This window comes from Sturnira hondurensis, unplaced genomic scaffold (genome assembly GCF_014824575.4).
Source record: "Sturnira hondurensis isolate 20B ecotype Veracruz unplaced genomic scaffold, ASM1482457v3 Scaffold0006437, whole genome shotgun sequence".
Classification (NCBI taxonomy): domain Eukaryota; kingdom Metazoa; phylum Chordata; class Mammalia; order Chiroptera; family Phyllostomidae; genus Sturnira; species Sturnira hondurensis.
This window is the reverse complement of record NW_028079068.1, coordinates 2,214,714-2,238,209: the sequence shown is the minus strand read 5'-3', so window position 1 is coordinate 2,238,209 and position 23,496 is coordinate 2,214,714. Positions and strand designations below refer to the sequence as shown.

The 23,496-nt window shown below is 42.2% G+C and overlaps 1 protein-coding gene across 1 annotated transcript in view; it reads left to right on the top strand.

Annotated features, from left to right (window-relative positions):
* The window catches only part of IFT56 (intraflagellar transport 56), a 44,142-nt gene that overhangs the window by 4,803 nt on the left and 15,843 nt on the right, over window positions 1–23,496 (top strand). The window contains 6 exon segments of the mRNA XM_037049102.1: window positions 3,419–3,533; window positions 5,411–5,460; window positions 6,303–6,448; window positions 7,364–7,535; window positions 18,836–18,910; window positions 23,208–23,310. Coding sequence (XP_036904997.1) covers window positions 3,419–3,533; window positions 5,411–5,460; window positions 6,303–6,448; window positions 7,364–7,535; window positions 18,836–18,910; window positions 23,208–23,310 — 661 coding nt within the window.

Here is a 23,496-nt window from a genome sequence, read left to right as displayed (position 1 = left end):
TCTGTTTCTGTGATTCTATTCCTGTTCCAATTGTTTGCTTAGTTTGTTTTTATTTTTGTTTTTTTAGGTTTGGTTGTTGATAGTTGTGAGTTTGATGTCATTTTACTATTCATATTTACTGATCTAGTTCTTAGATAAGGCCCTTTAACATTTCATATAATAAGGACTTGGTGATGATGAACTTCCTTTAACTTGACCTTGTCTGGGAAGCACTTTATCTGCCCTTCCATTCTAAATGATAGCTTTGCTGGAAAGAGGAATCTTGGATGTAGGTCCTTGTCTTTCATGACTTTGAATACTTCTTTCCAGACCCTTCTTGCCTGCAAGGTTTCTTTTGAGAATCAGCAGGTAGTCTACTAGGAACTCCTTTGTAGGTGACTGTCCCCTTTTCTCTCGCTGCTTTTAATTTTCTCTCCTTATCTACAATCTTGTCTAATGTAATTATGGTGTGCCTTGGTGTGTGCTTCCTTGGGGCCAACTTCTTTGGGACTCTCTGAGCTTCCTGGACTTCCTGGAATTCTATTTCCTTTGCCAGATTGGGGAAGTTCTCTTTGGGAGCAACTTTCCTTGCAAGTCCCCCCAGCTGCCACGGATGAGAGTAAATATGACTGAGACATGATGTGATCTGCTTAGGGAGGAGAAGTGGCCATTTTCCCAGAGGAAAAAGGCCATGAGCAGTGGCCATTTTCTCAGGGGAAAAAGGCCAGCAGCGGCCAGTTTCTCTGAGGAGAAAAGGCCTCGAGCCCCCTCCTCCAGGGCCTTTTATTGGGTTGTAATACACAGGAATACAGGGTGGCAAGGATCAAACAGTAGATAACATTTCAAAGAAATCTGAGGGCTTAGTATGAGTCAGAGTCTGTCAGGAACAGAGTTTTAGGGTTTCCTACTCGAACCCTTAACATATGAATGAAAATACTCTTAGCAGAGCAGATTTCACAAGTTTATCAGAAAATCTTTGTGATGCCAGATTTTTCCCCAGGACACACTCTAGCGAGGCAAAGAGCTGCACCTCTCCCATCAGGTATTTAGGCTTAAGGGGATTAGAGCCAGGAAGCACTTCTCCCAGAGGACGTGGGGACTCAGGCTATGTCAAAGCGGGGAGGGCAAGAGTCCATTGCTCTCTCTTTGTTGCAGCCCCCCCAGTCCTTCATTGAGTCTGGCTTAGGTTGCTCCCCGCTGTGAGGGGTCTTACCCGTCACTGACTTCCGACCAAGCTTTGGGGACAGGGAGAGGAAACTGAGGCAGCGTTTGCTACCAGAGATAAGCTTTGTCTTCTGCTGCTCGAATTCCAAACGTCATCCCTCACCCTTAGCCACGAGGGGTCGAGATACAATTCCTAGAACCAGGCAGAGCGGTCTACAACAGTTCTCCTTCATTATTAGTTCAAATAAGTTTTCAATTTCTTGTTCTTCCTCTTCTCCTTCTGGCACCCCTATGATTCAGACTCCTGGCACCCCTACCCCCACGGGTGTTTTCAATCAGAGGTTTTGAGGCTTTATTTCCCCGTTGGAACCCTGGGTTGCTCAGGCTGTCTTGCTCCCCAGTTGCTCCTCCTGGTTTATCTGCATGCAAATGTGGGACCGCCTACTCCGCCTGCTCCACCAGCTGCCGCCTTGTCTTGAGTCCCCTCTGTCTGGCTGCTTGTGTCCACCCCTCCTACCAGTCTGGATGAATGTTTCTTCTTTAACTCCTTGGTTGTCGGACTTCCATACAGTTCAGTTTTCTAGGATTTCTGGTTGTTTTTTTTTTGTTTGTTTTTAAATTTGTTGTTGTGCAAGGAGGCACAGTGTGTCTACGTATGTCTCCATCTTGGCCAGAAGTCCTCCAATTCTACTTTGTTAATGGAAGCAACCATTGGCTCTTTTTTGATGTATTGCCTCAGAAGTCTTCTTTATATGTTCAAATATGTATATATATCTTATTTACTTTTTGCTTTTAGATGTAAATGAATGAGATTGTACAATATATGAACATTAGTATTTCTTAATTCTTTAGGAGAGGAAAAATGAACCATTTTGATAGAAAAGTTTTCATGAATCTTTTCTCAAGAGAAGTTCATTTTTTTTGGTTTGGTTATTTTTATGTATTCATTTAATTTATTTTTTAAGGATTTCATTTCTTTATTTTTAGAGAGAGGGGAAGGGAGGGAGAGAAACATCGATGTGTAAGAGAAACAACACTTGGTTGTATCCCGCACGCCCTCAACTAGGTACCTGGCCTGAAACCCAGGATGTGCCCCGACTGGAATTGAACCCTCGACCTCGGTTTGGGTGATGGTGCCCAGCCAACTGAGCCAGACCAGCCAGGGCTTGTTTGGTTATTTTTAGACATAGGAAAGATTACATTATCTTTATATTTTTGCAAGTATAGTTTTGGGAGTTGTTTTTCTGGGTCATTGTAAACCCTCCCTATCTAATGAACAGTCTGTAGGACTATGGATCTCCATATGGACATAGAGAGGCCTCATGTCAAGCTATTTTCAGCTTACAAATGAAACTTCTAAAACATAAGTTTCTACATATCCCTATTCCCAAAATGTAATCTAAGGATATTTAAAGAACCTGCATAACTAAAATGACAATATCCAAGAGCATGAGGTGAGATGAAGAACAAAAGCAACAAAGCCAGTGAAGGAAAAGGGAAGATGTGAAAAGGACAGTATAGAGGCTGGTGGCATCTGTGAATGATGAGAGTAATGCAAATGTAAGAAAAAGAAACAAAGGCATCCGGTATGGACTGATAAGTAATAAGAGTGTGTGGAAAGTGTAGTTGACAAAGTGAATCTCAGAAAGGGAGCCCTGGCTGGTGGGGCTCAGTGGATTGAGTACCGACCTGTTAGCCAAAGGGTTGCTGCTTTGATTTGCAGTCAGGGCACACACCTGGGTTGTGGGCCAGGTTCCCAATGGCAGGCATGCTAGAGGCAGCCCGGCATAGAGGTTTCTCTCTCTCTCTCTCTCCTTTCCCGTTTCTCCAAAAGTGAATAAATAACATTTTTGTTAAAAATGGGACCTTGGCAGGAAAAATAATGCTTTTTAAAAACATAAAGCCAGAAACAATTAGAATGAAATGAAATTTATAGTAAGTCTATCAGATTTTAAGTTAACTGAACCTTTGTATTTGTATACATTATCTTTGTACTTTTTTAACTTAGTAAAAATAAAATATTTTAAGTTATTTTTCATTTCTGCAGTTTGTTAGCTCATATTAGTGTTAAAAGGGGGGGGGAAATCTATGGACCACAGCCCTGTGTGGCTGGAACTGAGCTTTAGCTGCAGCATTTAACCTTACAGTTGAACATGTAGTTGAGGATTCCCTGTGTGTGAAGTTGTCCAATCTCAGTAAGAAATTCCATCCCAGTGGTTTGGTCCATCTGTTATGTTACTGCTGAAATGAGATCACTGCTTAATATATATTTCAGGAATACGAAAATGCAACAAAAGAGGAAAATTGCAATCCTGAAGTCTGGGTGAATCTAGCCTGCACCTACTTTTTTCTTGGAATGTATAAACAAGCTGAAGCTGCTGGATTTAAAGGTAAAATGGGCCCCTTTGATGTCTGGTATTCATCACTAATAACAAGAGTCATTTTGGAGCTTTAAAGGACACATGGACAATAACTAAGGTGGGGGGCAGAAATGGGAGGGAGGTGGGGAGCACTGGGGCGGGGCAGGGCTGGGAATATAAGACAGAAAACTGTACTTGAACAAGAATTAAATTTAAAAAAATAAAAATAAAAAATAAAAGAAATTCCTTTTCTGTTAACAAAAAAAAAACAACCAAGAGATATTAGAAAGTTAAAACATAGCTTTCCTCTTCAAAGAATATTAGATTGGAGCAAATTTATTTAAAGAAAGATTAAGTCTTGTGTGCTGTCGCCTACTGCCCAGAAGCTACAGCTACTGGCAAAAGGATGAGAAAAGAAAAAGGGCAAGGCGTCTTTTCCAGACCCGTCTTTTCTAGACCTGTCTTTTCTAGACCCGTCTTTTCCAGACCCCGTCAGGATAGCCTGTTCACGCCCTTGGTAGGAGTTGGCATTATTGTTCAGACTCTTATGGGTGTGGATTTTATAGCTGCTTTTTCTGCTTCTGAGTGAAAAGTCTTCCCAACCTGAAGACTCCCTACTTCTTTCCTTTTGCTTTGCTTGTCCTGACAGTCATCTAAGGAGAACTAGACCCAAATTTGCACAAAAGAGTAGAGCAGAAGGAAATATGGGAGGGAAGATTAGGGATAATTAGAGTATGAATCCGATTAAATTGAAAGAAATGTAGAGAAAGTGAGCAAGGGGAAGTATTTTAAGAAATTTGTTAGGGAAGAATGTATTCCAGGTTAGAATTACTAGTGAATTAACTGTGTACACATTTAGAAAGAATTTCAGCTCAAATAAATGGAAAATGTAGAACTTGAAGCCTTTGTTGGCTTGTACCCAAATTGTGTAATATGTACCAATACGTTTTTTCCTAATTTAATTTCGAGGGCCTTCAAGATACTCGCTTTATCTGTGCCTAGAACAGTGTTAGACACACAAAAGGTGATCAAGTAGCTGTATCTCATTTTGTATATATATATTTTAAATATTTTATTTATTTATCTTTAGAGGGGAAGGGAAGGAGAGAAGGAGAGAAATATCAATGTATGGTTGCCTCTCCTGAGTCCCCTGCTGGGAACTGGCCTGCAACCCAGGCATGTGCCCTGACTGGGAATCAAACCGAGATCGTGTGGTTCGCAGGCCTGAGCTCAATCCACTGAGCTACACCAGCCAGGGCTCATTTTGTATATATTTTTTCTTTTCTGTACATTGAAGTATGCCTTTTTGCCATAAAGAAATATTGGATTGGGTGTCCAGAATCAGGAAAATTCTCCAGGAGTGCAAAGGGGATTTTGAACTTGAAAGGTGTTAACCTTTTTGCTCGGCTCCCTGTTGCTTGCGGAAGGTTCTCGTGCTAGAAGGTCTCTGGAGTGGAGCCTGGGCTAGCATTTAAGAAAATGCGGCAGTGTGACCACAGAAGAGAAGCTTTCAGGAGGAATTGACGAAGAACTCGGGGAAGAGCAGCTGAGTGAGAGGGGACTCCTACCCACAGTGAAGTGACCACAGCTTGAACCTCCGGTGTCTGGTCCAGTGAACAGCACAGTGGTGGGCTGTGCGTGCAGAGCGCTGTGCGGGGGTCCACGTAACAGGGAGAACAAGGTGGGGTGAAGAGCAGAATCCTGGGACATTTTTCTTCTGGTTCACGGTGCTGTTATAGGTGGCAACCAGAATAAAGTAATACATACCATTACGGAACAGAGATCTATCGAGAGCAGAGAGCTCAGGGCTTGGGAAGGTGTGTCTGAGTCTGATGTCACTCCTGCGTGGGACTAAGTGCCACAGGCCACTGAGACCTTTAATAAGCAGCTTGGATTTTTTTTTTCAGCTCCAAAAAGCCGACTTCAAAATCGCCTACTCTTTCATTTGGCTCACAAGGTATTCATATTCTGATTTCATACTTCTTGATTTAGAAATATTTTTTCTTGTTACCAACAATAGTAAAAAATAATTAACCAGAAATTCTTGTATGTCCATCTAGTAGTTTGAAACCAGATCATTATATAATGTCTCTCTTTATTTGTAGAAATTCTTTTTCATATAAAGTCTACTTTGTCATATTTAAGAGAGGTAAAAGAGTCTATACCAGCTCTCTTTTATTCCTGTTGGCCTATATCTCCTTACATCTTTTTACTTTCTACTTTTAAAAATTTTTTCATTTATTAATTTTTAGAGAGAGAGGAAGGACAGAGAAAGAGAGGGAGAGAAACATCAATGTGTGTATGTGAGAGAGAGAGATCAGTTGCCTCTTGCACACCCCGAGCTGGGGACCTGGCCTGCAACCCAGGCCTGTGCCCTGACTGGGAGTCAAACTAGTGACCTTTCAGTTCACAGGCCAGCACTCCATCTGCTGAGCCATACCAGCCAGGGCTACTTTTTACTTTTTTGTGTCCTTACGATCTGAATGTCTCTCTTGTAAACAGCAAATAAAAAAGGTAAAGAAAATAAGGAAAGGGAGAAGATAAAAAGAGAGAAATAGACAAGAAAGAGGGGCTCAAGTAATTAATATAGCTTTTCACTGCCAAGACTATGTCTCCAGAGGTTTTTTCCTCCTCTTTTCCTGAAGGAGAGACAAAGACAAGAACTGGAGGGAAACCGGGAGAAGGCAGAGATAAAGTAGTTGAAGGAGAGGCGGGTGTTAAAATCTCAGCAACATTAGGCGTTGATAGTCTGCACTCGAACGTGAAGCGTTACATGCCTTTTCTCTCTCACAATTTCAGTTTAACGATGAGAAGAAGTTGATGAACTTCCATCAGAATCTTCAGGATATCACGGAAGATCAGCTCAGCTTGGCCTCAATCCACTACATGCGATCTCACTATCAAGAAGCCATTGATATTTATAAGCGAATACTGCTAGATAACAGGTCTGTGTCCTTTTACGTCCAACTGAAATCTCATTTTGTTAGTTTCTCCTGTAAGTAGTTGGGAGGAGGACCCAGTGTCCTTTGGATCTTGCGTCCCCGTGTATTCAGATCTGTTAGCTAATCATCTGGAGAGAGTACGAACTCCTTATAGTCTGTATCAAGGTTTCCCCACCTCTGTGTCACCCTTCCGAGGAATCTTTTCAGGCTCTTTTTTTCCCTAGTTGCCCTCCCATGACACTTTAATGCCTCACGTATACTGTTTACCTGTTCATGTACTGTGTGTATGTCTACACTTCATACATAAAACTTCCCACCCCTTTGTAAGAACCAGGTTTTACCCTAGTGGGGTGGTGTTGCCCCTGTTGAAATGCATCCCTATCAGTGTGAGCGTTGCAGTACACTTTAGGTCGATTGCTGAAGAAGTTAGAAACAAACCTTCCGAGAAATTAGCATTGAACTCTCTCACTGAGCACTTGGCCTCTCTCCCACATCCCCCAGATAATTCCAGCCACCTCCTCTCCCTGCTCTTGACCTGCCTTTCTAGTCTCCACCCGTTCCCACTTTCAGTCATCAGGCCTGGCTGCCTGGCCTGTCGATCCTCTGCATGGTGTGTGCTTATTTACGTTAATAATGATGGTGTATGTTAGGGTTTTTTTTTTAACATGAACAGGTAGGCATTGAACTTTTCATGTTCTTCTCTAGTTGTCTTCTTTTATTCTATTTCTCAAAACACCCCAATGTTACAAAAGGAAAAACAGGGCACTGATTATATCTTGCCTTCTTTCTTCAAAAGGCAAGTTCATATCCTCTTTGCCTTGCTGGGGTTTTTTTTTTAGCCGTTAAAAGTCTTTGTAGGTTGAGCACACTTCTATGATGCAGACTAAACTGTTCACCTTTAATTCTCTTATCTAATAGGGAGTACCTTGCCCTCAATGTGTATGTGGCTTTATGTTACTACAAGTTGGATTACTATGATGTGTCTCAAGAAGTTCTGGCTGTTTACCTTCAGCAGATTCCTGACAGTACCATCGCACTCAACCTTAAGGCCTGTAATCACTTTCGCCTTTACAATGGCAAAGCAGCTGAGGTAGTGATGGGGATTTGTTTTTTACTTAATTCCCATTTCAATTGCTCTATATTTCTTGGGTTATTCTTGAAACTATTATCTATAAGTCTTGAAGAATATCCTTTGTTATTACCAGTGTGATTATATAAGAACCTAATTACATCAATATTTATATGTATCAGATATCCTAAAAAGAATGTGACTTCTAAATTCTCTGTGTCTGCCTAGTGTATTGTAGATGATCTTTACCTAGATGCCTTACAATAACTCAAATACGTGCCCTGGCTGGTGTGGTTCAGTGCATTGAGCACCCAGCCTGAGAACCAAAGGGTCTCTGGTTCGATTCCCAGTCAGGGCACATGCCTGGGGTGTGGGCCAGGTCCCCAGTAGGGGGCGCATGAGAGGCAACCACACATTGACCTTTCTCTCCCTCTCTTTCTCACTCCCTCCCTCTCTCTCTAAAAATAATTAAATAAAATCTTTTTAAAATAATTCAAGTATGTGAAAATCAAACATTTTCACTTTTTCCTCTAAAATACATTTAAGGCTCTGTGATTCGATGTCAGTAATATACAAATCACATCAAATCTTAGGCTATCCATCACTTTCTTTTTCATTCCCCATCTATCTAATCATTCACCAATCCTTACCGGTTCTGCATTCTAGATACCTCTTGTTTCCATCCTCTGTCTCCTTTGCCACTGCTCCGGTCCTCATCTCTTACTTCGGGTGTTTCCCTGCCTCTCGTCTTGTCCTCTCCAGGACAGCCACTGAGTTTGCACCCAACACCCCACTCTCCAGCAGCTGTAGCTTTGCGTGCACCGTTCTCGTTCCCGGATTGTCTTCCTTTGCTTGGTACGTGTCAGTGTCTCCTTCAAGATTACCACAAGAATCAATAGTAGTAGATGTTTTATAAAGACTTAGAACATAGCTACCTCATAAATACTGTGCAGAACCCTTTATACCCACTGTTTAGTTTCCCTGATGATCCTGTGAGTAAATTCTCTTAGAGCTCTCTTTTTATAGGAAGCAGAGGGCACAGAGGCCATGCATTATGACCCCCCTTTTATTTTACATAACATATTATACATACACGTACACACATACTTGTGCATATAGATATTAATAGATATCTAGATAGAGAGCGTGTTCTTGTATCTGTATAAAGATTTGGTTTTATATAGGGTGAGGAAACAGTAGGTTTACAGTTATGAGTATGAGAAACAGAGTTCATTCTTCATTGTTATTTATCAATTACTGTATTATTTTCCCTGTAAACAACTCTAAACCTACATTTGTATCACCCTGTACAGATTTTTTAAAGATTTTATGTATCTTTAGAAGGGAACGGAAGGAGAGAAATATCAATGTATGGTTGCCTCTCCTGCGTCCCCTGCCGGGAACTGGCCTGCAACCCAGGCATGTGCCCTGACTGGGAATCGAACCGCGATTGTGTGGTTCGCAGGCCTGCGCTCAATCCACTGAGCTACACCAGCCAGGGCCAGATATTTTTAAGTTAACCCTGAGGGGCGGCCATGTTTAGAAATTATTTTCTTGGGCATTACTTTAGTTGATGTCAGTAGCCACTAAGATTTAACTGTAAACTTTCCGCACGTGTCAACATTTAATCCTCGTCCAAAAATTCCATCCTCATCTAAACACAGTTCCAGCTGTCATCATGCCACCCAGAGGAGGAGGAGGGAAGAAAGAGACGGAACCAGCAAATTCACTATATCCAAGTAAAATTTGTGAACATGGAACGGCAAGGAGCACTGTTAACCTGCTCCATGCCGACAGGAGATTCGACTCCCTGGGGAAACAGTGCGGAGGGTTGTCAGGGGTGGAAGCAGGGTGGAGAGCTCGTGTGCTTAATTAGCATAAGCCTAGGCACACTCTTCGTGGCCCTTGTCGATAAAGGTGGTCCACTGTGGTAAGGGAAATGCCCATCAGTTACATTGCTTAGCATACAGTCAAACAGTCCATTTGTGTGTTATACAAAATGCATTCTTGGGTACACTCACCTCAACTAAAGAGTCTCTTGAGTCTACCCCATTGGCTAGTTTCCAGCATCAGCAGTTTAATAGTGACCTGGGTTTACAATCTGATCTCTTCAGAGTTTTCATCTTTGGTAAGAAGAAATAAAAAATATATATTCTTGCCTTTCTACCTTGAGTCATTCTTGGGGACTTTGCCAATCTTGGTATAGGATTCAATCTACTAAATATTTATGTTTTATCTGCACACGCCCTTTCTGTAGTCTGGTGTGAGTAGCACGGCTAGCCAATATTCTGTAGGTCTAGTTCCATCCAACCCGGGTCGCAAATTGCACTTCCTGTCCCCAGGAGGCATGCCTTTTCATTTGAAATCATGTCAGTGCAGTTTATAGTGATTCTATAATGTGTTCTGGCAGGAGAGGACTGTCAGATGTGCCGTAGAAAACTTTTTTGTTTGGTTGCAAGAGGATCTATTTTGTGTTTACTTAAGATAATTTCATTAAAACATTTACAGTCCGGCATTCCTCTAGTAACTTGTGTGATGGGTTCTGTATTGTGTGGTTCCTTCCCTGCGCAAACTCCAGTAGCATCATGCTCTTCTGTAGGAGTTACGGAATAATTTGTAATGATTGACTGAACTCTTAATGTACTTTGAATAACTTGCTTAAGGTTTTACTAGTGGCAGATTCAGGTCTCAAGCCCTAGGCTGCCTGGCGCTAAAGCCTTCTATCCTGTCGATCCTGTTGTCTAAACCTGCTCACAATACCATACTCCCTCAATTATGACGACTTTACAATGAATTTTCACAGGACTCAGTTAGCTGATATTCCACTTAAAATTTTTGCATCAGTACTCATTAATTTGATTAGTCTGGAATTTTATTTTCTGTCGGAACAGGTCATGTCAGGTTTTGGTACAGGGATTATACTCGCTTCATTAAATTAATGGAGAGGGTGTCATATGCTACTGTTTCTTAGAAAAGTTTACACAGACAGAACTTGGAGATATTGTGGGTTCGGTTCCAGACCACCACAATAGAGCATATATCACAACAAAGCGAGTCATACATTTTTGGTTTCCCAGTGCAAATCAAAGTTTTGTTTACACCTTACTGGAGTTTATTAAGTATACAATGGCAATGTGTCTAAAAGAACAATGCACAAACCTTCCTTAAAAATATTATTTCTAAAAAATGCTAACCATCCTCCGAGCCATCAGCAAGTTGTAATCTCTGCTGCCGGAGGGTCTTGCCTTGATGCTGATGGCTGGTGGCTGCTCAGGGTGATGGCTGCCAAAGGCTGGGGTCACTGTGGCAATTTCTTGGCCAACTGATGCAAGAGGCCTACCTTTCCCTATCTTGACTTCAACATGCCTTCCTTACTGGGCGTAATCATTTCTAGCTTTTGATTTAAAATGAGAGACATATAAACTCTTTCTTTCACTTGAGCACTTAGAGGCCTTTGTAGGGTTATTAATTTGTCTTATTCCAGTGTTTTTGTGTTTCAGGAAATAGGGAGGCCTGAGGAGAGGGAGCGAGACAGGAGAATGGCTAGTCAGTTAGAACATACACATTAAGTTTGCTATCTTGTATGGGCACGGTTCACGGCACCCCAAAACAATGGAAAGAGTAGCATCAAAGATCATTGATCACAGATCACCATACAAATATAATAATAATGAAAAAGTGTGACATATTGCTAGAATTTGTAAATGTGACACAAAGACATGAAGTGAGTGAACGCTGTTGGAAAAATGGTGCCAATAGACTTGCTCCACGCAGGATTGCTGCAAACCTTTAATTTTTTAAAACAGCACAATACCTGCCCTGGCTGGTGTGGGTCAGTGGATTGAGTGCGGGCCTGCGAACCAGGCGATCATGGTTCGATTCCCAGTCAGGGCACATGCCTGAGTTTCAAGCCAGATCCCCAGTAGAGGGCGCACGGGAGGCAACTACACATTGATGTATCTCTCCCTCTTTCTGAAAGTAAATAAATAAAATCTTTAAAAAAAAAAACCCAACCAGCTGAATCCCTGCAAAGGACAATAAAACAGAGCAATTAAGGTATGCCTATACAAGATTGTCATGATTTTTTCCTTAAATGTTTGCTAGAACTTTGTGATGATGCCATCTCTAGATTTGGGAGGTTTTAAATCACTAACTCAATTACTTTGATGGTTGTAGGACTATTCATGTTTTCTATTTCTTGTGGATTTTTAAAAGATTTTTATTTATTTATCTTTAGAGGGGAAGGGAAGGAGAGAGGGAGAGAAATATCAATGTATGGTTGCCTCTTGTGCATCCCCTGCTGGGAACTGGCCTGCAACCCAGGCATGTGCCCTGACTGGGAATCGAACCGCGATACTCTGGTTTGCAGGCCTGCGCTCAATCCACTGAGCTACACCAGCCAGGGCCTTGTGTTATTTTTGATAGGTTGTATTTTTCTACAAGTTTGACCATTTCATTTACATTTTCAGTTTTTTTTAGTTTTTCAAAAACAACAACTTTTGGTTTTATTCATCTTCTCTAATATGTCATTGTTTTATACTTTATTAATTTCTGTGCTTTCGTCATTTCCTCCCTATTGTTTTCTTTCCATGGGTTTAAAACATTATTGAAATGGATGTTTAGCTTATTAATTTTCAGGCTTCTTTTCTAAAATATTCAGTTGAGGTGATAAATTTGTAAGTATTGTTTTAGCTGCATTCCAAGTTTGAATATCAATATGACTTCTGATTTTAGTATGAGTTATTTCAGATTAATTAGAACAATTCTTCGTTTCCCAATACATGGCAAATTTCTAGTTATAATTTTATTAAGATTACTAGTAAAATTATGTTGTAGTCTGAGAATGTGTTCTGTATGATTTGAATCTCTTGGCATTTATTTCTTGAAACTTGTTTCATGGCTCCAATATGTGGCTAGTGTTTCTGAGCTTTCCACGTGTGCTTAAATACAGTGTGTACTCTGAGGTGTTAGGTGCAAGATTCCATACATGTCCATTAAGTCCAATTAGTTTTTTTTAAATTTATTTTTAGAGATAGGGAATGGGAAGGAGAAAGAGTGGGAGAGAAACACCAATGTGTGGCTGCCTCTCGTGTACCCCCACTGGGGACTGGGCCTGCAACCCAGGCATGTGCCCTGACTGGGAATCGAACCAGTCACCTTTTGCTTCACAGGCCCATGCTCAATCCACTGAGCTACACCAGCCAGGGCAAGTCCAATTATTTTTTTATGTTTTTATCAAAGCTTCTGTCACTTTACTAATTTTATCATTTGCTTACTCTTGATTACAGAGAGAGCTGTGTTAAACGTTCTCGCTGTCATGGTGAATTTGTCTCTTCTGATTCTTTTCATTTTCGCTTTATATATTTTGAGATCATTTTTTAAGGAATGTACAAAGTTTAAATGATTACATCTTTCTGGTGAATTGAAGCTTTTATCAGTATAAAGTGACTCCCTTCCTTCTAATTATGCTTTTTGCCTTAAAGACCATTTTGTGCGCTACTATTAGTGTAGTTTTTCTTTTGGTTTATATTCCTTTTTTTTTAAGATTTTATTTATTTATCTTAGAGGGGAAGGAAAGGAGGGAGAGAGAGAGAGAGAGAGAGAGAAAGAAATATCAATGTATTGTTGCCTCTCTTGAGTCCCCTGCTGGGAACTGGCCTGCAACCCAGGCATGTGCCCTGACCGGGAATCGAACCTCGATCGTGTGGTTCGCAGGCCTGTGCTCAATCCACCGAGCCACACCGGCGAGGGCTGGTTTATATTCTTATGGCATATTTTTTACCACCCTTTTCCTATTAATTTTTAAAACCTCACCTGAGGATATGTTTGTTGATTTTAGAGAGCGAAAAAGGGGTAGACTTGGGCAGACAGAGAGAGAGAGAAACATCAGTGTGAGAGAGAAAACAGCAATCGGTTTTGCCTCGTATACGCTCCCCAACTGGGGATCAAACCCAAAACCCAGGTATGTGCCCTGACCTGGGATGGAAGCCACAATCTTTCTGGTGTATGCAATGATGCTCCAACCAAGTGAGCCACCTAGCCAGGGTTCCTTTTAACTTTTTTATAACTTCATATTTTAAGTATGTCTCTTGTAAAAATATAGTTGGATTTTGTTTATCTTGTCTAAGATTTTATCTTTTAATTGGAGTATTTCATCCAATTAGATTTAATTAGTGTTTATTATAATACTAATTATTATAAATACTAATACTGATACTAATTAGGTATAAATCTACCATCTTGTTTTGTGTTTCTGTTTGTCTCACCTCTTCTATTTCTCTCTCTCTCCTTTCTGGGTTATTTTTTTTATGGTTTTGATTGGCTGTATTTTATCTTCATTTTTTTACTGTGCTAGTTTCAGAAGTTATCCACTCAGTTTTCATACTTTAGTGGTTACCATAAAAATTACCACAGGCATCCTTCATATAATCAATGTTTTTTAAAGATTTTATTTATTTACTTTTAGAGAGAGGGGAAGAGGGGGAGAGAAACATCTATATGAGACAGAAATGTGATCAGTTGCCTCTTGTACATGCCATGACCAGGACCAAACCCACAACCCAGGCAAGTGCCCGGAGCAGGAGGGTGCCCAACCCACTAAGCCACAGCGGGTCAGGGCATGGAACCAAGTTTAATGTTAATCTTTACTCTCCTCCTCAGCAATACGAAGGCCTGACGATATTTTCACTTCATTTGCCACCTTCCTAACTCACATGCTATTGTTGTCTTGTCCTTTCCTATTATATTTTTTTAATTATTGCTGCTAAATCTAATAATTTATTTAGTGTTACAACATTTAAAAAATTGTATTCTTTCCTCTTTATTCGTAATTGCAACTGAAACCTTCCATCTGGGACCCTTTTCCTATTGATTGACGTCAAGTTTATGCTTCAGAATCTCTTTAGTGAGATTCTGATGGCAAACTGTTTTTGTTTGTCTGAAAATGTCCTTATTTTGCCTTATGTATATTTAGGGTATCTTCATTAAGCATTTGACACCTTATCGGCACATTGAAGATATTTTCCATTATCTTCTAGGTCCATTTTTATGTTGAGAAGCCAGGCATCAAACTAACTGTATTTGAAAGTAATCTATCATTTTTTAAAAGATTTTATTTATTTTTAAAGAAAGGGGAGGAAAGGAGAGAGGGAGAGAAACATCAGTGTGTTGCTGCCTTTCATGTGGCCCCCAATGTGGAGGTGGCCTGCAACCCAGGCCTGTGCCCTGACTGGGAATCGAACCCGCGACCCTTTGGTTCTCAGCCCGTGCTCAATCCAGGGAGCTACACCAGCCAGGGCAATCTATCATTTTTATTTTTTTTATTTTTTTTTTAATATTTTATTCATTTACCTTTAGAGGGGAAGGGAAGGAGAGAAGAAGAGAAACATCAATGTATGGTTGCTTCTTGTGCATCCCCTGCTGGGAACTGGTCCCTGCCGGGAACTGGCCTGCAACCCAGGAATGTGCCCTGACTGGGAATCGAACCGTGATTGCCTGGTTCACAGGCCCGTGCTCAATCCACTGAGCTACACCAGCCAGGGCAATCTATCATTTTTAATAAGAAATTGTATTTAAATTTTTCTTCAGTTGCATTATGATTTAACTAGATGTAAACATTTAAAAAAATGTTGCCTTCATGGGACTTATTAAATCGGTGGATCGATGATTCTAATCTAACTGAAAAATCCTCAGCCATTTTCTTTCCGGTTTTTCTACCACCCATTGTGGCTCAAATTTACCTTGGGAACTTCGATCTAGTTAGACCCTTCTCTGTACGATCCCGTCCCACCCTTTCTTCCCCTTTTTCCTTCTTTTGCGTCTTCACACCGTACGTGCTCCCCGCCCCCTCCGCCCGTTTCTCCGCCCCCTCCGCCTGATCACGAGTTCATTTTTAGGGTGCGTCTAGCCAGCTGCGAAAACCAGTGTAGGGGCTCCAGGGACCGCAGGGCTGATGCAGGAAACAGATATGACCATGAGGTGACAGCAGCACCCACAGACTTTATTCGGGTGACTCTTTGAAAGGTTTTTGCCGGGGCGGGGCGGGGAAGTTCCTCCTAGAATGTGACCGTCCAGCGATGGCACAGGGACCTTCCCGAAGGGGAGGAGGCGTGCGGAGAGGGGCTCGGTGTAGATGACGTCCCTCAGCGGCGGAGGGAGTCAATGTCCACGTCAGAGGCCACTGGAGGTCTGACAGGCGACAGCAGCGCGGGTTCTTTGTAGCCCTGGGGCGTGTCTCATCTGCGGCTGGCAGGTGTTCAGCAAGTTTCGGGTGTGAAAAACAGGCACAGTCTCTAGGGTGTTTATCTGGGCTGCCCTGAAACCGACTGGACCTGCCCCGACTGGACCTGCCCCGGCCGCAGAGCGCAGTGGGTCAGAGCGCCCCCCCCTTCCCTGGCAGGGCACACCCCAGAAATGAGCATAAGTGAGTGGAGCAACAAATCAATGTTTCTGTCTCAAATCAATCAATAAAAATGTTTAGTTAAAAATAAATACGTAAAAACAACTGGATGTGTAAACTTGAAGTTTGGTGCCAAAAATCTTTTGAGCTAACGGGTCTCCGCCTGCTGTGAATGTAAACGAGCTGGGAGCCAATACACACAGTGGCCATTTTCGGCTCTCTTATGTGATACCTGTCCATGTAGTTACGAATTTTGTTTACAATATTTTATGTTTCCAGAAGTTCTTTCTTTCTTAAAAATCTTCACTTCTTGCTGTTTCTAATTTTATACTTCCAAGTTTATCTTTTATTTCCATAAACGTTGTCAGCATACTTGTTTTGTGATCTAAGTTTGACTATTTGAATTTCTGAAATTTTTGTGGTTTTCATTCTGGTTTTTTCTCATTTCTCCTGGTTCTCCCTGGAGGAGTCTAGTTTCTTTGAATGGCAGCTTATCTTTGTGTGCTCGGCACAGTATTTGAAAAATTACTTACAGGAGTAACTTCAAGCCTACAGTAAAGGCACTTTTCTCCCTAAGCAACATGCATTTACTCTGCGGGATATCCAGGAGAAATGCCCATTCAAGACCCCCTTGTACCAAATTCAAGGCTTGAGATCACCTTCACGGCCCACAGAACCCTAGCTAGGCGCCTCTGCGCTGGAGATGGTCAAGTTCTGTTCACCCTTCTTTTGCCAGCGGGGCTCTGGGGAGTCCTGGCGGATGGTGGGGAACGGTCTCCTGCTAGAGTCTCTGTGCAGGCCCAGGGCTTTGTTCTTTCTTTCTTGTTGCCTGGCAAGACTGTCAACCAAAAGCTTTAATTTTGTAGAATCAGTATAGCCTTCAGAGCAAAAAATAAGTTTCTGTGCTTGTCTATTTCTCTCGGTTTCATTTTCCCCTGCTCTTTTGGTCTGGTAGCTCCTTACTCTCGCTCCTTACTCTCTTTGGTATTTTTTTTATAGTAATTACTTTGTGGTTTTTTTAAAGATTTTATTTATTTATTTATCTTTAGAGGGGAAGGAGAGAGGGAGAGAAACATCGATGTATGGTTGCCTTTCGTGGGTTCCCTGGTGGAAGTTGGCCTGCAGGGAACTGGCCTGCAACCCAGGCATGTGCCCTGACTGGGAATCGAACCACGATCCTCTGGTTCACAGGCCTGTGCTCAATCCACTGAGCTATGCCAGCCGGGACTCTCTTTGGTATTCTTAAGAAAATGTTTTAAAATATCTGGGTTTTTTGTTGTTGTTTACAACAGGAACATTGAATCTATCCCCGTGGCTCTCTGATTGTGATCTGGGACTCCATTTCTTGGGGTCTGTGAGGCAGAGCCTGGACTTGTGTGACACAGGCAGTTACCTAGGCGGGAGGAGGAAAGTTCAGCAACTGCCCACTGCACAAATGTGAGGGTGCTGCTTTGCACCTGCGCACTGGGCACTTTGCTTGCCTGACCCTTAGTTCTGACTGGCCCTGCCTGAGATTAAAACTATCCTCAGAATAAAAAAGATTGTGTCTTTTCACTTTTATTCTCTCAGGTGTTCAGTGAGGATTTCCAGAGACATGAGATTTCAAAACAGTTCAAATACAGTTATAGAAACGCTGGTGTAACTGTCCTCCATTAAGCCAGGGATTTGCAAAACTGTAGAACAGTACCACTCTGCTTGCAAAATTTTTGTCTTGGAAAATGTATTTTTTCTAAGTAAAAAATATTATTTAGGTTAATGTATAGTAGGTTTATACATCTTCATTAATTGAATCCTTAAAGTTTTTGTCTTAATTTCTAATGCAATAAATATCAACTAATATAACCCACATAAATAAAAGCTCTTTGGGATCCTTAATAGTATTTAAGATTACAGAAGGGATCTGAAGATTTGAAAGCTTGAAAACTGCTGACCCAGCCTAATATTACCCCACACTTGGCAACTACTGCTCTGATCAAGAGATTAATAAAAGGATTGCTGAGTAGACGAGCACTTTTATCAGTGATCAGGTAGAACAAGCTTCCCATGGTTAGTGAGAACAATCAAGAACTTAACAATTTTAAGAAAAGATTTCATTTATTTATTTTGGGGGAAGAAAGGGGAAGGGAGGGAGAAAGAGAAGAAGAGAAACATCAACATATGGTTGCTTCTCTCGCTCCCCACACTGGGAACCGGGCCCACAACCCAGACATGTGCCCTGACTGGGAATTGAACCAAAGACCCTTTGGTTCTCAGGCCGGCACTCAATCCACTGAGCCACACCAGCCAGGACAGAATTTAATAATTTTATCCAGAAAGCTAAGCTACCTACTGATGTAAGTAGGAAAAGAAGGAAGGAAGGATTACTCGAAATTATAGATTGGCAAGGTAGGAATAGCAGCAAGCTAAGGAAGGGATAATTATAGTATCCTAGTGAAGACACTGTTAATGGTTGACCATTTCTTTGAAGGGTGTTAAGGGGGCAAGAGAATACAGAAGAGATCTGACAGGTCTCATAAGTGATAAAATAGAGGGAAGAATTGCAGGAAGGAGGTATAGGTGAAATTGCAATGGAGGGTATAGGTGAAGAAGTCAGATTGAAGAATCAGCCTCAGTTGCTGAAGGTTTATGTCCTTTATTACCTTTGACCCTGAAAGAAAAGGCTACCTCTAGGAGTCTTCAGACTTGGTTCTGCTGATTTCAAACTTGCTGCTTTAGTGTAAGGTTCAAGTCACTTAACTTTTATAAGCCTCAATGTCTTCCACTGTAAAATGAGAATAACAGTAATTACTTTAATTTCTGAGCGCCCCAAGGAACCAATGAAATAGCATGTTACGTTTTTTGACACTATAAAACAGGGTTGGAATACGTGGTGTTAGAACTGCACACTTGTCATTTTCACAAGTCTTTCCTTTTTCAATTTCAGACAGAACTCAAAAGCTTGATGGACAACGCTTCTTCTTCCTTTGAATTTGCTAAGGAACTCATCAGGCACAATCTGGTGAATAATGGTTTCCCCTCCCTCCTGACTGGAGTCCCACCCATTTAGCACGTCTCAGCAGTTAGCCAGATGAATGCAGAGAGAGACCTCAGCAAATATTCTTCTGCTCCAAGTGAACTCCTTGCTGTCCAGGAGAGAAAATGTGTTTAGAATATCGGGGCTTCTCATCAGGGAAATCCTTCTTGAGAAGGTAGAGATATACAAGGTGGACAAACGTAGGTTTACGTTGTAATACAAATAACACAGTAATTAATAATAATACAAAAATAAACTGTTTCATGTACTCACAACTGTAAACCTTATTTTGCCCACTCTATATATAGAGGAGGAAAAGTAATTTTTATTTTACTCTTAAAAGTTCTTATGACTGGTCTAATAATCAGACTGACATGAGACAGATTAACATGTGAAATAACCAAATGTATTATGTGTGTACATGTAAAGGTTTCGTAAGAACATGGTCCTGAGGACAAATCAGGCAGTTGAGGCTTCTAAGCTCTCTTGAGCTAAGGAGAGACTGGGTAGTAGTTTGGATTCCAAAAGGAAGGTAAGCAATTCAGAAGCAAATGCTCAGAAGCAAACATTTGGCAAACAAATTGTTGTCCGGCTACCCAGAAACCAGGGGACTCAGGGAAGACTCACACACACAGGCCCTGTGGGTTCCTCCCTGTCTGCCACACTCAGGCCATGTGAAAATGCAGCCTTCTGTGATAGCTCCCTTCCCGGTGCAGGTTGTTCTACCTAAAGTCCTTTATGCAGGTAAGAGGGAGGTACAGGGCTCCTCTCGAGTCTTTTGTTTCTTAAAGATAAGCAGCTTAAAGCAATCAGCACCCTTAAAAGGCACGTTTTGGAGTGGCAGACTGCTCCCCCACAGATACATGCAAGGCAGTGTCGCTCCACGTGGTTGGTCTGTTGGCAGACAGAGGAGCCTGTCTTGGAAGGGCAGAGTGCACGGGCAAGGTTTTCCATGATGGCTGAGATGCGGAACGAGGATGACACAGGCCAGAGGCCGTGAGCAGACTGAGCTCGCTAGAGCAGAAAGTTTGCGGTGGGCAGTGGTGGAAAGTCAAGTTGTACTTAGCAGGAAAGTAAAGGGGCGAGTAGGGTGAGGGCTGGGTTACAAGGGCTGTTGCTGAAAGTTCAGGCGGATGAAGTCTGATTCCGCTGCCATGTGATACTGTGGGTGCAGAGCAGCTGCCTTCTACTCAGACATCTGGGAGCACTGAGCACATTATTTGATATTGCTTAGTTTGCCTGTTTAATATTGCCTTTTCCTTCTGATTTCTCTCTTTCCCGAGCACCAATTTTCCCAGCATACGTGCTGAAAACCATAGCTGTTTTAGACTCTCTTTGCCCTTGATTTCTGGTTTCCACTCAGTTGTTATTTGTATCAGTCCTTTCCTGACAATGTCTTATATTTATTATGTTATTTCTATAAGTAAGGCCTGCATCACAAATGCAGTCTCTGTTGAATGATTTCTACTATGAGCTTCTGCCGCTGATCTTTTCACTCCTTTTTTTTAAAGACTTTATTTATTTTATCTTTAGAGGGGAAGAGAAGGAGAGAGGGAGAGAAATATCAATGTATGGTTGCCTCTTGTGAGTCCCCTGCTGGGAACTGGCCTGCAACCCAGGCATGTGCCCTGACTGGGAATCGAACTGCGATCGTGTGGTTCGTAGGCCCGCTGATCTTTTCACTTCTAAACTAGTTTATAAATAAAGCCAGATCAATTTTTTGTGGACAGTGGTCTGTTAGAGATACTAATCTGGATATTAAGCTTGGAGCAAGATCGAGACTGGAGAACAGGGTTAGGAGTTTTCATGAGGGGAGTGATTGCCGAAGTCCTGACAGCTAAATGTGGGACACCCGGTTAAAAACAGAGAAAACTATGGTTCCAGGAGAGCATCTGTGTTTAAGGGACTGGAGGAAGGAGCGTAAGCAAATAGGACAAGACAAGGCAGGCAAGAACGAGCACCTAGATCATGTCATGTACAACTCCACCTTTTAATCATGTGGGAGGTTTTAAAAAATTAGGATGCATGGGCCGCACCCCCCCCCGCCAGAGATTCTTATTTAATGGTTGGGCTGGGGCCCTCCTACCAGTATTTTTCTTAGAAGCTTCCCAGATGGATATATAGACCCTGGAGCAGAACACCACCACATGTATGTTAGAAAACCCCACCGTATGTGTGGGAGGAGCACACCAGCTAGTAAATACATAGGGATTATTCTTGGAAAGTGAGATTAAAGAAAGAAGTGACAATATGGAAAATTTCCTTTTTGTTCTTTCACAAAGTTTTCTTTTCCCCAATGAACACATATTACTTTTAAAGTTGAAAACAAAACTTGAACAGTACTGAACAATATAAAGGGTTGTTATGAGCCCCGACTTTAGCAATCAGACTGCGGTCAAAACGGAGCCATGTACTAGTTTTGTAAGAGCTTTTACCTCTCCCTCACCTGCCTGAAGAGACTCCGATAGAACAATCTGCTTCAGGAAGAGAACTTTAGCATATTCACCTTCGCACAGCACATGAGAATTAAGTGCGGCAGATGGGGGATCCCAGCAAGAATCTGTTCCCTGGATTTCCCTTTGTCTCTGGGTGGCCCTGCAGACATTTGTTAATGGCATGTTTGCTCTTTCTCAACTACCTGTGAACAGCCTACCTCCCCTTTCTTTGTTCAAAATGACCTCTTTGTCCAAAATGACCGTATCTACATCATTGTGCCTCGCTGTCTTTAGCATGCTTATGTGAATTCCCCATACACACACGTTACATTGGATTTTTCTCCTTTTAATCTGCTGGATGCCAGTTGCATTATTTGACCAGCCAGAAGAACTAAGAGATGAGGGGAAACGTGGCCTGGCTGAAAAGAGGTCCTCTAACTTCTGGTGGTAAGCATTCAGCAAAGACACCTGTCAGGGTCAAAACTGCGGCATGGAAGGAAAGGAGAAAACTAGGGTGCCATTGAGAGGAGACGGTAGCACCCAGTGCAGCATTTTATATAAAAACCCTGTACATGTTGAAAGTTGAGAAGTAGGACCATGGCCGATGAGGACAGAATGGTTAATTATCGGAGAAACAAAGTCCAGATGGAGTTAGAAGTCATGAGATCAAGAAGACAGGAAGAAATTAATCCTGGTAAAAGAAGGAACAACTTGGCTAAGAAGGAACCAGAAAAGATGACTACGTAGATACTTTTGAGGTGATGGCCTTGGTTTCTGCATGCGCACTTGGGAGACAACTCGTTACATGCCGGACACTGTGCTGGCCCCGTGAACACGGCAGTGAGCACAACTGTCCTTTCCCCAGGGGTGGTTTTGTTTTCGCTGTTGTCTGTGACCTTTATTATCACGTGACAGCGCGCTCACGTGGTTGCCTTGGGACGGTCACTCCTCACTTGAGTATAGCCTGTGCTGTGTGTGACAGGGGAGTGACGTGTTCCCGAGGTAACCCTTGCGCTTATCGCAGTACCAGGCCCACAGTAGGGGCCGGTGGGTACTCACTGATGAATGGAATGTTGCTCCGCGCATCTGGGGAGCCCGATTTAACTCGTTGAGTCTCTGTGACGACCCTGAACGGCGCACACCGCTAATACGGGGCACATGTGGACATGAGGAAACAGGCTCAGAAAAGGTCCTACGTATTCCTTCCTGGAATATTTGATATAGAGTATCTGCCTAGAAAAGAAGTTTCATTAATTATTGGGTACTTGAAGGGTTTTCTGAGGTTCTTATGGAGAGAAAAGGAAATGTATGTAATTCATTTATTCTGTTTTTTAGACTTAGCCTAATTCAGATAGTGGTGTTTTTTCAGTGAGGCCGATCGTGTGTATGTAGAGAACATGTACTCATCTTCCCGAAGAATAACGGAGTCCTGACTACCCTAGTGACAGTTCTGGGGACCGGGAGTACCCAGTGAATGCCCTGTCATGTGGCGCTTATACGCCGGAGGGTGTGACAGAAAGACAGATGAAAAAGATGTGAAACGAAGATAGAAAGGACAATAAGGGTATAAAGACTGCTAGTGGAGATAGATTTTAGATAGGGTAAAAAAATGAAATATTTAAACACAAGGATCAAAATTAGAGGGGAGGGGAAAGAACAGAGGTGGTTAGAAGCACAGGGGATAATACATTCACTGAATGATAAAGCTTCTGAAGACGTTAGCTGACACCCAGAGCTGTTTTGGTTGGCTGTCACGTGCCCAGTTGTAAGTGGCAGCACCGGAAACATTTCCATCAATGAATGTGTTTGTACTTGTTGCGATGATAACACAACTTCTCCGTCTCTAGGTGGTTTTCCGAGGAGGTGAAGGGGCTTTGCAGGTTTTGCCTCCCCTGGTCGATGTCATTCCTGAAGCGAGGCTCAACTTAGTGATTTACTACCTTCGCCAAGGTGAGAAAAATTTGTCTTGGTCTAGCTTACACAGATATGGTTTCAGACATTTGCTTTCCAATCAAAGGATCGCTTAACTTTTAAGATCCATAGCACTTCCAAAACTGAATTCGCAGCAGCTTCCCAGGGCGGGGCGGATTGCGTGGCTCCTGTTGGCTGTGCCTTTGCTCCTCAGCCCCTCTGCCC